This window comes from Pteropus alecto, unplaced genomic scaffold, assembly GCF_000325575.1.
Source record: "Pteropus alecto unplaced genomic scaffold, ASM32557v1 scaffold68, whole genome shotgun sequence".
Lineage (NCBI taxonomy): Eukaryota > Metazoa > Chordata > Mammalia > Chiroptera > Pteropodidae > Pteropus > Pteropus alecto.
In genome coordinates, this window is record NW_006441386.1 from 7,369,960 (window position 1) to 7,381,477 (window position 11,518).

Consider the following 11,518-nt stretch of genomic DNA (forward strand, 5'->3'; position numbering starts at 1 on the left):
GCGGGGCTCACATCTCTGCACCTGTCACAATGCAGGAGGAACACCGGTGTGCTATGGGCCCCCAAGCAGGCTTTGGATCGAACAAAGAAGTTACAGGGAGGTCAGCTTTGTCTCAGATTAGAGAAGAACTGGGAACCACTCAAAACCATACAAAATGGAGCAGGCTGCCATAGAAGGGCAGGGCAGCCTGTCCCTGCGAGTGTCTAGGCTTGGCTGGGTGGCCGGATGCCGGACAGGCAGTGCAAACTGAGGGAGTGTCATTGAATCCACTCCAATCAGCCTTCCCCTTGCTAAGCCTCCATGTGTCCACTCAGTTCTGGCGTCCTCTGCGTCTCTGGCCGGAAGTAAAACAGGTTCAGTGAAAGGCTGAGGTAAACACGCTGGTCATTTCCTCCAGAGGGCTAGTTTGGGTATCTTGCTGAGGTCCTAAATCTCTGTACCTTTACTCACACAAAAATAAAACAACAGCAGCACTTTCTGAGAGATGCTTTCATTGCTGTTGTCTTGAGGGCAAAGAGCATTGCGGTAATAATGGACTTCAATGGGCAGTAGGTGGGAAGCTCTTTCTGCAGATCATATGGACTGCTGGGGGCTCCAAGGGTTGTGGATTCCCCCTCTTTACTCCACTTAAACCTCCCCTTTCTGACTTGGGTAGGAGCAAAAAGCAGAGTCAGAGCAGCCTCAGGCTTGTGACCTGGAAAAGCCAGGCTCAACTGGCCTCTCTCTCCTCCCCATTGGTGGTAAGAGGTGACGCTACCACCAACTCATTCTTCCCAGCCTCCCAGAACTCACAGTGCCCTTCAGCAACTCCTATGCCTTCCCCTTCAGTGATGTTGCAAAGCAAGGCCAGCCTTTCTCTTCTTTTTTCAAAAATCTTGACAACTAGATTCTCCCATTGCTGCCTGCTCCACACCCTAACCCAAAAGTCCTGGCCTTCTGACCAGTGCCACCACAAAACACCCCAGGGCTCCTCTGAAAATCACCTGCTCTTCTTGCCTCTTCCACCCAGTGTGGGGATAGGAAGCCTCCTCTGACGCTACCTGCCACCTTCTCTGGCCCTTTTCAGCACAGGCCTGCCCTTCTTCCCACCCCCTGGGCTCCTTCCTCTTACTCTAATTCCTGTCCTTCCTCAACTCTGCTTTCTCCTCCGGCCACCAACCCACATTTTTCTCTCCTTTCTTAACCAAATTTCTGTAGAGTATGTGGCATGCATTATCTCTACTTCCTTAAGCCTTGGAGATCTGGCTGCTTCTCCCCACATCTCCTGTGACCTGCTTGGGTCATGGCCACCTGAGTCCTACCTACCATGGCCCATGCTTCTCTGCAGGCCTGACCTCTCTGGTAGGTGCCGCCATTGTGCTTCCTCTTTTAGAAACCTGCTTTCCCCCCTGGCTTCCAAGATGCAGTTCTCCATGAGTTCCTCCTGTCCCTCTGACAGCTTCTGCTATCTCCCTCACTCCTGCTCACTCCCCAGATGTTAGTTCCCCCCAAGGTTCTGTCTTGTCCTCGGGTCCCTGGGGATCTTATCCCTTCCACAGCTGGAACTCTCTCCTGTTAGTGGATGACTCTCAAGTCTTTCCCAGTAGTCTTGATCTTATCTTTCCTTGAATGAATGAATGAATGAATGAATGGTGTATTAAATAACTGGGACATACTGGAAAATATGCCATGGAAAGGTTGCAGTGTCTCCATCATCAAAAGAAATGTTCTTGAGGGTCGTGCTGCATGCCTCACCCTGCTAGTGCAGTGAGGGAAGAAGAAAGGAGGGGAAGATGTGCCTCCCGCTCTCTGGGTGGAAACACAAACCTGAAACCTGAAACCTGAAACCAGGAATTGCCGGCAACTCCTGACAATGTGGCTGAACTATTCAGTCCTTTGTGTGGGGGACATGTGGGACAGGTTAGGGTTGTCAGTCAGGAAAGGTTTCATGGAACAGGCAGTGTTTGGAAGACTCAATGTCAGGGAGGACTCCTGCTCTGGAGGCAGGGGAGAACAAAGACTTGGCAGGATCTTGCGATGCTACTAGAATGTTAGCTCCATGAGGTCAAGATCTTTGTCAGTTTTGTTTACTGCACCTAATTTCTGGTGCCTAGAACAATGCAGCTTGCCAGTTTTCCTGAAGCTTCAATTTCCTCCTTTACATAGTGAAGAGTTTCCACCAGAAGGCTTCTTTTAGCTCAGGCAGCCAAAATGGTGTGAAAATAGCACTCCGAACAGTGACTGCAGCAAGCTAAGGAGACTGATGGTGCACTGGATTACTCAGGGGCTGGGAGGAGCTGTTTGTGGTGCTGAACCCAAAGCCGGAGGCAGAGAGGTGATGGAGGACTGGCAACAGATTGGTCACGCGTTTGCCTTCCTGTGGACCTTCGCTTTTTAGCTAATGAGTGTGGAGTAGTGAAGGGAGAGTGTGGGCTCTGCCATCAGACACCCCACCTGTCCAAACCTCTAAGTTAAATGCTAACCCGCTGGGCTCTGGATCCCAGCTTCACCAGACCCCAGCTGTGTGACTTGAGCAGGTCCTTGGCTTCTCTGGGCCTCCAGTTCTTTACTTATAAAATGGAGATATCTGTAGCTACCTAATAGGATTGTTGAGGAAATTAAATGAGACAATGAGTGTGAGTGTGAGGAATAGTCGCTAGCACACAGCAGACATGCATCACTACTAGATGATCACCACCACCATCTCAGTCATCTTAGGCTACTATAACAAAAACACCATGGACTGGTAGCTTATCAACAACAGAAAATTATTTCTCACAGTTCTGGAGGCTGGAAGTCTGAGATGATGGTTGGGTTCAGGTAAAGAATGTCTTCTGGATTGTCGACAGCTACCTTCTTATATCCAGAAAAGACCAAAAGAAAGCTAGCTAGCTCTCATACCTCTTCTTATAAGGGCACTAGTCCCATTCATAAAGGCTCCATCCTTATGACCTAATTATCTCTCAAAGACTCCACCTCCTAATACCATCACGTTAAGATTAGAGTTTCAACATACGAATTTAGGGGGGACACAAATATTCAGTCTGTAACAACCACGATCCCCATGATCACAGGGAGGTCTGGCAATGTCGAGAACTAGACTGACCTTAACTTATTCCCCTCTGCCTGGCTGTCTCCACCTGCTCTGCCAACTGTGGGATTCTCTCAGGAATCTATGAAGCCCTCTCACCAACAGCCCCTATGCTCATGACTTGGCTTCCTTACCCTGATACTCCACTCTGACTCATTGGCTGGTAATTTAAAAAAAAATGCCCTCTTAGAGGAAGATGACAAAGAAGAGACAGCTAAAGGGTCTCCATACTGTCAGGGAGGGGTCTGATTTTAACCCTATAAGGGCACATGACACCTCTCACTCAGGAAAGGGTCTCAACAGGGTCCCAGAGTTTTTTTGTCCCCACAATTATCCTTTCTCCTTAAGTTAATTAACTGGCTTGAGTGACAGTCTCTTGTGACAGTCCTTCTTCTAGTCTACCCTCCATACTGGATACCAGAATGTCACACTGCTGCAGTATCTGGACATGATCCCATAGATGGTGGGAGCCAGTGGAAGGATTTGGGAGGTATGATGTGGTCAGACAGGTGTTTGAGGACTGCCCCTTTTGGAAGATGGATCAGCTGGGTGAAACTGCAGGGAGAACAGTGGGGCAGCTGGCACTCTATTCTGGGGGAGAGAGGTGATGGAGAGAAGTGAGATCTCAGAGACATTAAGAGAGAACACGCTTTTGTCCTTAGAAATAATTGATGTGGGGAGTCCTATTTTGCCCCCAGAAACCATCTATGGTTCCCCATCATCCATGCAATTGAGTCTGGGCTCCCTGGCCTCCACACACTAGACCTACCCTGGTCTCCCACTCTCAACATCACACAGCAGCCAGCCTGACCTGCTTGCAGTTCCCTACTAGGCCCTACATGTTCTCACTGCCACACCTTTGCTCATACTGGGCCCTCAGCTTGAAACATCCTAGCCCCTTCTGCACAGGTTCAAAATACTCCATCATCCAAGGCTGCCTCTAAAAACCACATGCCCACATTCTGGGATAAAAGTAAAACCTGACTTTTTGGAATACATACAACGTTTTCTTTACTTCTTGTGGCTGCTATCAGTTCTTTTTTTTTTTTCCTCACTCTAACAGACAACAACTTTTAATAATAATTGTTTTCATAGTTATGTAATATAACAAAATGTTTGGGAGAAAGGATTTATAGAAACAAAATTCCTAAGTTGCTAACACAGTGAGCAAATTCGTCTTTTTTTCTATGCACCTAATTTTATACATAGTGTGATCTCTCTGTGCTTCAATTTTTTACCTATAAGATGGGAATATTAATGGTAGTACCCACGTCAGAGGCTTGTTCTGAGCATTAAATGATTAAATGAGACAAAAACATATAAAGTGCTTAGTACCTGGTACCTGCGTTAATAATTATAATATGCAGTGTCATATTTTTGCTCTGTATTGTGAGGAGCTAAAGGAGAGGCCCCAGGCCTGACTCAACCTTGTTTTTACCACCACAAACCCCAATCCCTTTCTCCAGACCCAAGCAGGCCTAGCATGCTGACTGTGTGAATGAGCAAAACGGGCAGAGCCACCGTCTGAGATCTGCCCCTCCTCTGTTTGGACTCATTCATCTGTCTATTGGCCAGTATGCTCCTGGATAATGGAGAACAGAACCAGTTAATTAGCAAAACTGCTGTCATGAGAAAGAGCATGTGACAGGCGGTCTTTTCCCAAGTCAGAACCTTGCCCATGGCGGCCAGTCCAGCATGTGTCCCGTATGGTGCTATGTTCAACCTCAATACTTTCTTGGCCCTCTGCTGTAGACTCTTTGGGCCTGCTTTGGTCAGCTCAATTTGTTCTGTCTCAGGGAGGAACGCCTACCCTACTATTCCATGGACATGGTGAGAAGTAAACTAGATCACAAACATGAACTTAAGAGCAGAAAATGTTAAACAAATCTAGAACTCAGCTCACACACTCACAACTGTGTCTAGAAAGTAGGGAGGAAACGGCTGAGCTAACATCTACAGCAGGGAAGTCCAGCCAGCCAGGTCAAGGCTGTACTGTTTGCACGTGACTTGTCAAAGCCAACTGCATAAATGAACTTACATTTTCTACTTAAAGGTCCCAAAACCATGGGGATGTTTCCTCTCTGGGATTCAGTTTTCTCATTTGTAAAATGGGGGTCGGTGCTGTTTCTCTAAGTGGCTCTGCATTTGTAAACTGCAGAGAGCTGTTTAAACATTAGAGAACATTATTGTTAGTGATATTATCATCCAGGAAAGGCAGAATAGGAGAACCCAGGGTTCTAGCCCTGGGAGATCTGCAAAGCAGATGTAGTGGTACCAGCCCCACAAAGCCAGTAAAAGAGGCCTCAGCCTACGCACATTGATATCCCTGGAACGCCCAGAACAAGTCTTTTCAGATGGTTTTGAAACCTTGTGCCTCCCCCTGAGCAGGATACTCATATCCTATGCCTTTCTTTCAATGCTCTCAAGTAAACCTCCCAAAAGGGACTGAAGAATGAGAGAGGCCAAATGATAAGGCCCCAGGGAGGGAGGATGGGGCAGAAGAGAGGAAGTGCTGTTCCTGGGACAGAGGAAAAAAGAACAGATGTCCCTGGGGGTGTGGCCAGCAGAACGAGGAGGACACAGTGAGGGTCTGTCAGCGGCTAACTCAGCTGGGATGTTAGGAGGCAAGCAAGGATCCCTGCAAAAGGCAATGCCCAAACTGAGCTATTTTTTTATTTTGTGAATAACTGTCCTCATTTTTGTGTCTGAATAAACAGAAGCCCCTCCTCCCACTGACTCACCCACACAACGTCAGAGTGCCCTTAAGTTTTGCTAAAGGCTATGTTTTATATGTCAGGTGTTTGTGTGGCTGAGGGCTGGGGGGAGGGGGAGATGAACCCTGGTAGGGTGGGAGCTGGCTAGGTGGAGGAGTTGGAGATTTCAGGCACAGGAACAGGAGGTGGGAGGCCACCGGGTTTGGGAAGAGGAGTGTGGGGAAGAGCAGAGAGGTTTGAATGAAGGGATATGGGGGTGTTTGACTCTGTGGGGGGGGGGAATAATATGAGCCTCCTCTCCATCACCCCAGAAAAACCTCCTGTGCTACCTGGGTGACTTCAAGGCTGCCATGCCAGGTTGGTGTTTAGGAATTGAATGACATTCTTGAGATTTAAGATTAGCAGATTAGTGGGTGATCTGCTGGAGATATGCTGCTGAAAATTTTTTTCCCTCAGTAGTTGTAGTCTGCCTGCCTTGCCCTGTCTCTCTTTCATGTGTAACAACTGCTTTTCTCCCTGGAAGAGAAGGTGTTGGTTGATGTGTGTCAGACAGAGGCTCCTCGTCTAACAATGGCAACCATGTGTGGGACAACAGGAGCTTCAAAGACAGAATCTCACTTAATCCTCTCCTCAAAGCTGGGATATCCTTTTCCTCATTGAATAGATCAGGACCTCAAAGCTCAGTGAGCTTGATGCTGAACCTGTCTGAGTCCAAAGCTCACATCATGAGCTTTGCCATCCAAGACTAGTCCTCCGTCTCTTGGGGCAGGAACAGAATGAGCAAGGTGAATGGCATCCAGGAGTGAGGGTGGTCGGTTCTGCTGAAACCAGAGCTGAGCCTCCATCCGGGAGGGGCACTGTCTGAGCCAGCATGGAATGAAAAATAGAAGGCAGGGGGCACCACCCTGGAGCCATTATTCTGGAGCTTGGTCTTTGGAGGGTTACTTCTGGGCTTGTTCAATAAAAAACAAAGTTGCACAGTGAGAAAACTCTCCCCAAAGCCCTATAACGCAGTTATCACTTTCATCTTGGAGAAGAGGCTCCGAGAAGGGGCATGACAGGCACCAGGTTACACAGTGACTCAGGGACAGCGTGTGATGAGGGCATATTTGCAGCTTCAAAGCTCATGGGCTTCCCTTAAGCCCAGTTGCCTTTTGGAAAAAAACATCATTCTTCAAAGTGCCCACAGGGTGCAAACACCTGTGACAGAAGGCTGGGGGCTCCTGAGCCAGGAGCAGGGACAGGAGGGGGGTCCCTACCGAGTGTAGAGGAGTGCTCTGCAAGATGGATGAGGTGTATCGGAGGTAGGCAGAGTGCTGGGGCTCGAATCTGCTGCCATCGGGCAGTGATTGATGACAGCCTGGCAGCAGAAGAGCAAGGAGGCCTCCGGAGGCTGCAGACAGAGGGTGAGGAGAGGCTATGAATACTTCAGAGAGGCAGCCAGGGCTGGAGGAAGGAGGGGCGCAGGGGAGGGAGCCATTCAGGCAGGGGTAGGTGGCTCAGGGACTTGGACAGCAGGGACAGCAGGGAAAAAGAGGGAGGGCGCTCAGTAAGGGAAAAGGAAGGCTGAGGAGGGGTGGGCTAGGAGAGGGACTAGAATAGTGAGGTTAAGGGGGACAGGGATCGAAGAATGGGACTCAATGAGGGAAAAGGGGCTGGGTGAGGGGGAGTGGGGCGCAATGAATGGGACTGAGAGACAAAGAATAAGCGCGGGGAGGGGACTCCCGGAGAAGAAGGGCCTCACTCAGGAGAACGGAGCTCACTGATGAGAGGGAGAACTTAGAAGAGGGATGGCTAAGTGAGGGGGAAGGGCTCAATACTCTTCTCTTTCGCAACATATAACACCGTTGAGGCTGGGGAGCCTGTAACGGAGGCTCCCTGTTCGGTTCCCCAAATCCCCGCCTGACCCTCTAGGGGTCGAGGCCGCAGATCCCAGAGCCGGACGTACCCCGCCGACCTTGAACCGCGCGGGGAGGGCCAGGCCTGGAACACTGCGCTGAAGGGGCAGCGGGAAGGCCCGGCCCGCGGGGGTTGGGTGCTGAGCGCCCCTGTCCCCAGCAGCGTGGCGGAGACCCCGCTGCTGCCCGAAGGCGCCGAGCCGGACTTGGAGTACGCGCCCTTTGACGAAGACGACGGCCCGGTGGACTGCGACTGCCCCGCCGCCTGCTACCGCGGGCACCGGGGGTACAGGTCAGAGCCCAGAGCGCCTCGGGTGAAGGGAAAAGGACAGGGCGGCGTAGGGCGGGGCTGTCCCACCCCCTCACCTCCGCCCCGCCTCTCGCCCCTTTTCACCCAGGACCAAGCACTGGTCCAGCAGCTCGGCGTCGCCCCCTCCCAAGAAGAAAAAGAAAAAGAAAGGCGGCCACCGGAGGAGCCGGTGAGAGCGCCGCCCGACGGCGGGGAGCGGGAGGGGCGCGGTGGGTCCCCCCAGGTGTCCACCTCTCGGACCGCAAGGACCCAATGCTGCATTTGTCAGCCTTCCTCGTTGAGCCCTGCTTTCCTTGCTGAATCCCTCCCCCCTCACTGTGCTACCCTCCAACAAAATGCCCTCCCCCTAACTTCTCCCCTTGCTCAACCCACTTCCCTTTACCAAGCCCCTCCCCCCACTGAATTTCTCCTCTTCACCAAGTCCCCTCCCCTCACTGAGTCCCCCACATTGGCACTCACCAGTCCCAGAACAAGACACACTGACCCTGCCCCTGTCTTAGTCCACCTGTGGGGTACCTCTCTGCCTTTCCCCAGCGGTCATGCATCCGTCACCACAACTGCCAGTGCCCTGGGGAGGGGGGTTCGGCTGGGTCTCGTCTTTGCTTTCCCATCTCTAGATCCTCTGCCCCTGTCCTGAGTGAAACCCTGGCAAATATCTGGGGCCCCAACTAACCCCTTCCAACTGTCTGTCCTTCTTTATTCCCTGGCCCTCAGCAAAAAAAGAAGACTAGACTCCGAGTGCAGGTCAGTGATGGAGGCGGGCAAGGATTGGGGGAACAGGGAGGTGGGTATTTATGGATGGGTAAGATTCCAGGGCCTTCCTCCAGAGGCAGGAGGCCTGGCACCTCAGGGTCTGGACCCTGGACACCACCAGCTTTTCCCCACAGAGGCCAGAAATTCCATTACAGCCTCTAACTTTAGGTTTGAAACAGTTCTCTCTTACAATGCCAAGGGGACTGGAAAGATGACCCTGTGACAGACAACACAGGCAGCTCCATCAACTACCCTTTGGGACCTTGTGGACCCTCTGGGCATCAGTTTACTCTGTACAACAAGCAGTTGGCTTTATGGCCTGGAATCCCCTTTCCACCTTCAGTGTCCCAGGCACCCAGCCTTGCCCAGCCATTTCCAGATGTCCCACCCCCTCCTAGGCCCCAGGTCACTAGAGCCCATCTCCCACCCCTGTGTTCACAGTTGTGGGAGCTCCTCACCTCTGCGAAAAAAGAAGAGTGTGAAGAAGCACCGCAGAGACAGGTACCCTCCCTCCCCTGGGGCCTTCTCTCACTTCCTTGGGGCCCAGGACTAGGGCTCTGATGATCAGTGTCCCTGAGTCACCCCAGGCTGGTTCAAGAGAACCCTTTTATGGCCCTACAGGTCTGATTCTGGGTCCAGGAGGAAGAGACGGCACAGGTGAGTGGTGCCCTATGGAGGTGTGAAGGTGTGACAGGAGGATGTGGACAGAGGCTAGTGCCCCCCTACAGAGACCAAGGCCCAAACGAAGCCATAATGGGAAGGGAGTTGTCAGGATCCTACCCTGCTCAACCCTCCCACTCCAGGGACTCCATCCCAGAGCCAGGCAGGGTACTAAGGCTTGGGGGAGGAGGATGAAGTCCGGTTATTTGCAATCCTTTCCTGCTCCATATGTCAGCCTGGACATGGAGGCCCCAAGATTTCTAGTCAACACAGCAGGTCCAGTGCCCAAGGGATAGGTCCATAGAAGTGTCAGGAAGGCAGAAGCATCAGAAACCTGAATTTTCAGGGAAAGGGCATGCCAGGCAGAAGGAAGCCTCAGTGGGTAGGAGATGGGGTGGACGGGCTGTGTCTAGAGATGGAGTGTCTGAGTGGCAGGTACCAGCCCCCAACAGGCCTGACTACTGGAGTTACGTTGCTGGCCTTCACCCCTGTGGGACTGGGAGCCAGCAAGAGACTCTGAGCAGGACAGTGATTTGTTCAGGATGGATTGGGGGCGGTGGGGGGAGAGAGGAGGAAGTAAAATGCAGAAGCCCAGGCAGAGGCAGGGGTAGATAAAGTAAAACACTCAGCATGGAGGGAAGGAGGATGTGGGGCAGTCACATCCCCATGGTTGGCATAGGAGCCAGAACCCCTCCCAGCAGCCCTGAGGAAGGGCAGGATCCCCAGCACCATTCCTGCAGTGGGAATTGGCTCACAGCCACTTGCCAGGTGGGGAAGGAGCCTAAATGAACACCTAATCCTGGCCCTCTGATTTTCCCAATTTCCCACTCTTTACTCTTCCCCAACCCTTTCTCATGGGCTAGTGGGGCTCCTGCTGCCCGCAGTGGTCACCGTCAGCTTGCACATATCCTCTGGCCAGCTCCCATCAGTCCTGGGAAGGACCTAAAGATGAGCTAGGCTAGATCAACTCCAAGTGAGGAGACCAAGGCCCAAATCAGGCAACATGGGTTCTAGAACCCAAACCTTTGCCCCCTATACCAGCTTGTCCCCCACCTACTCTTCTGAGAAACACATTCCTGTGGTTTTTAGCATCACCTCATTTTGGGTCAGAAGGAGGCATCTGTTTAGAACTGGAAGAATTGAGCCAGAATTTGGCAGCATCAGGAAGGGTGGGGCTGAGAGACCTATGAGAACTGGCATGGGGTGAGGCCTTAAAGGACTAATCAGAAGCTTCTCAACCCTTTTGTCAAAGGCAGGATCTGAGCCACCGGGCCCACCCTAGAGAGCTGGATGGAATGGGACAGGGGTCCAGCAGCGTAGCCCAAAAGCAGGGAGATCACATCCAAGGGAAAGCAATTCTCTCCTGAAGCCCTGGATGAGCTGACCCAGGGCTGGGCTACAGTCTAGAGGATGGAGAGGCAGGAGGCCTGGGCTCTGCCGGGAGGGCTCCATCTAAGGGAACCTAGGGCACAGGGAACACAAATGAAGTATGTAGGGGCCTGTCCCAAGATCAGTGCCAGAAGATAAAGACAAGTCATCCTTCTTCTGGGGCGCTGGCACTCCCAGAGGGCACAGCAATTAGGGCCCAGGCAGGAGGTGATCATGGACCAGGATTTACAGGAGAAAGAAGGAATGAGACTTGGCCAAGTGAAAGGCACCAAAGCAGTTGGATGACTTGGACAAGTCCATACCTACTAGGGAGACTCCGGCCAGAGAGAGGAACAAATCTCAGGTCTACACATGGGTACACCAGGCTCAGGAGACCTGCCCTCCCCCTGCCTGGCTCAGGCTGTGCTGTCATAGAGTATCTGCTTCCTGTAGATCTCGAAGCCCCAAGAGCAAAAGAAAAGAGAAGAACAAAGAGAGGAAGAGGTGAGCACTCTTCCCCATTCTCCGTTCCCTCAGCTCCTCTCCTTTCCTCCACACAGCGAACTTGGCCTTCTAAAATTACAGAATCAGGCCCTTGGAGATAGCTCATTTTGTACCCAGATGGAAAAATTCAGACCCAGAGAGTAAGCCAAGAGCCCCTGTGAATCAGTGGCAGAGCTAGAACTAGAGGCCTCTAGCCTCCCAGTCCAGGGTGTTTTCAAACTCAGTTCTATAACTACCACCC

The 11,518-nt window shown here is 51.8% G+C and overlaps 1 protein-coding gene across 1 annotated transcript in view; it reads left to right on the top strand.

The window, feature by feature from the left end:
- SRRM3 (serine/arginine repetitive matrix 3) overlaps window positions 1-11,518 on the top strand; it is a 36,695-nt gene that overhangs the window by 7,054 nt on the left and 18,123 nt on the right. The window contains exons 2-7 of the mRNA XM_006918664.2: window positions 7,699-7,974; window positions 8,081-8,161; window positions 8,707-8,736; window positions 9,187-9,246; window positions 9,367-9,402; window positions 11,227-11,277. Of these exons, the coding sequence (XP_006918726.1) occupies window positions 7,699-7,974; window positions 8,081-8,161; window positions 8,707-8,736; window positions 9,187-9,246; window positions 9,367-9,402; window positions 11,227-11,277 (534 nt within the window). The remainder of the gene's footprint in view (window positions 1-7,698; window positions 7,975-8,080; window positions 8,162-8,706; window positions 8,737-9,186; window positions 9,247-9,366; window positions 9,403-11,226; window positions 11,278-11,518) is intronic.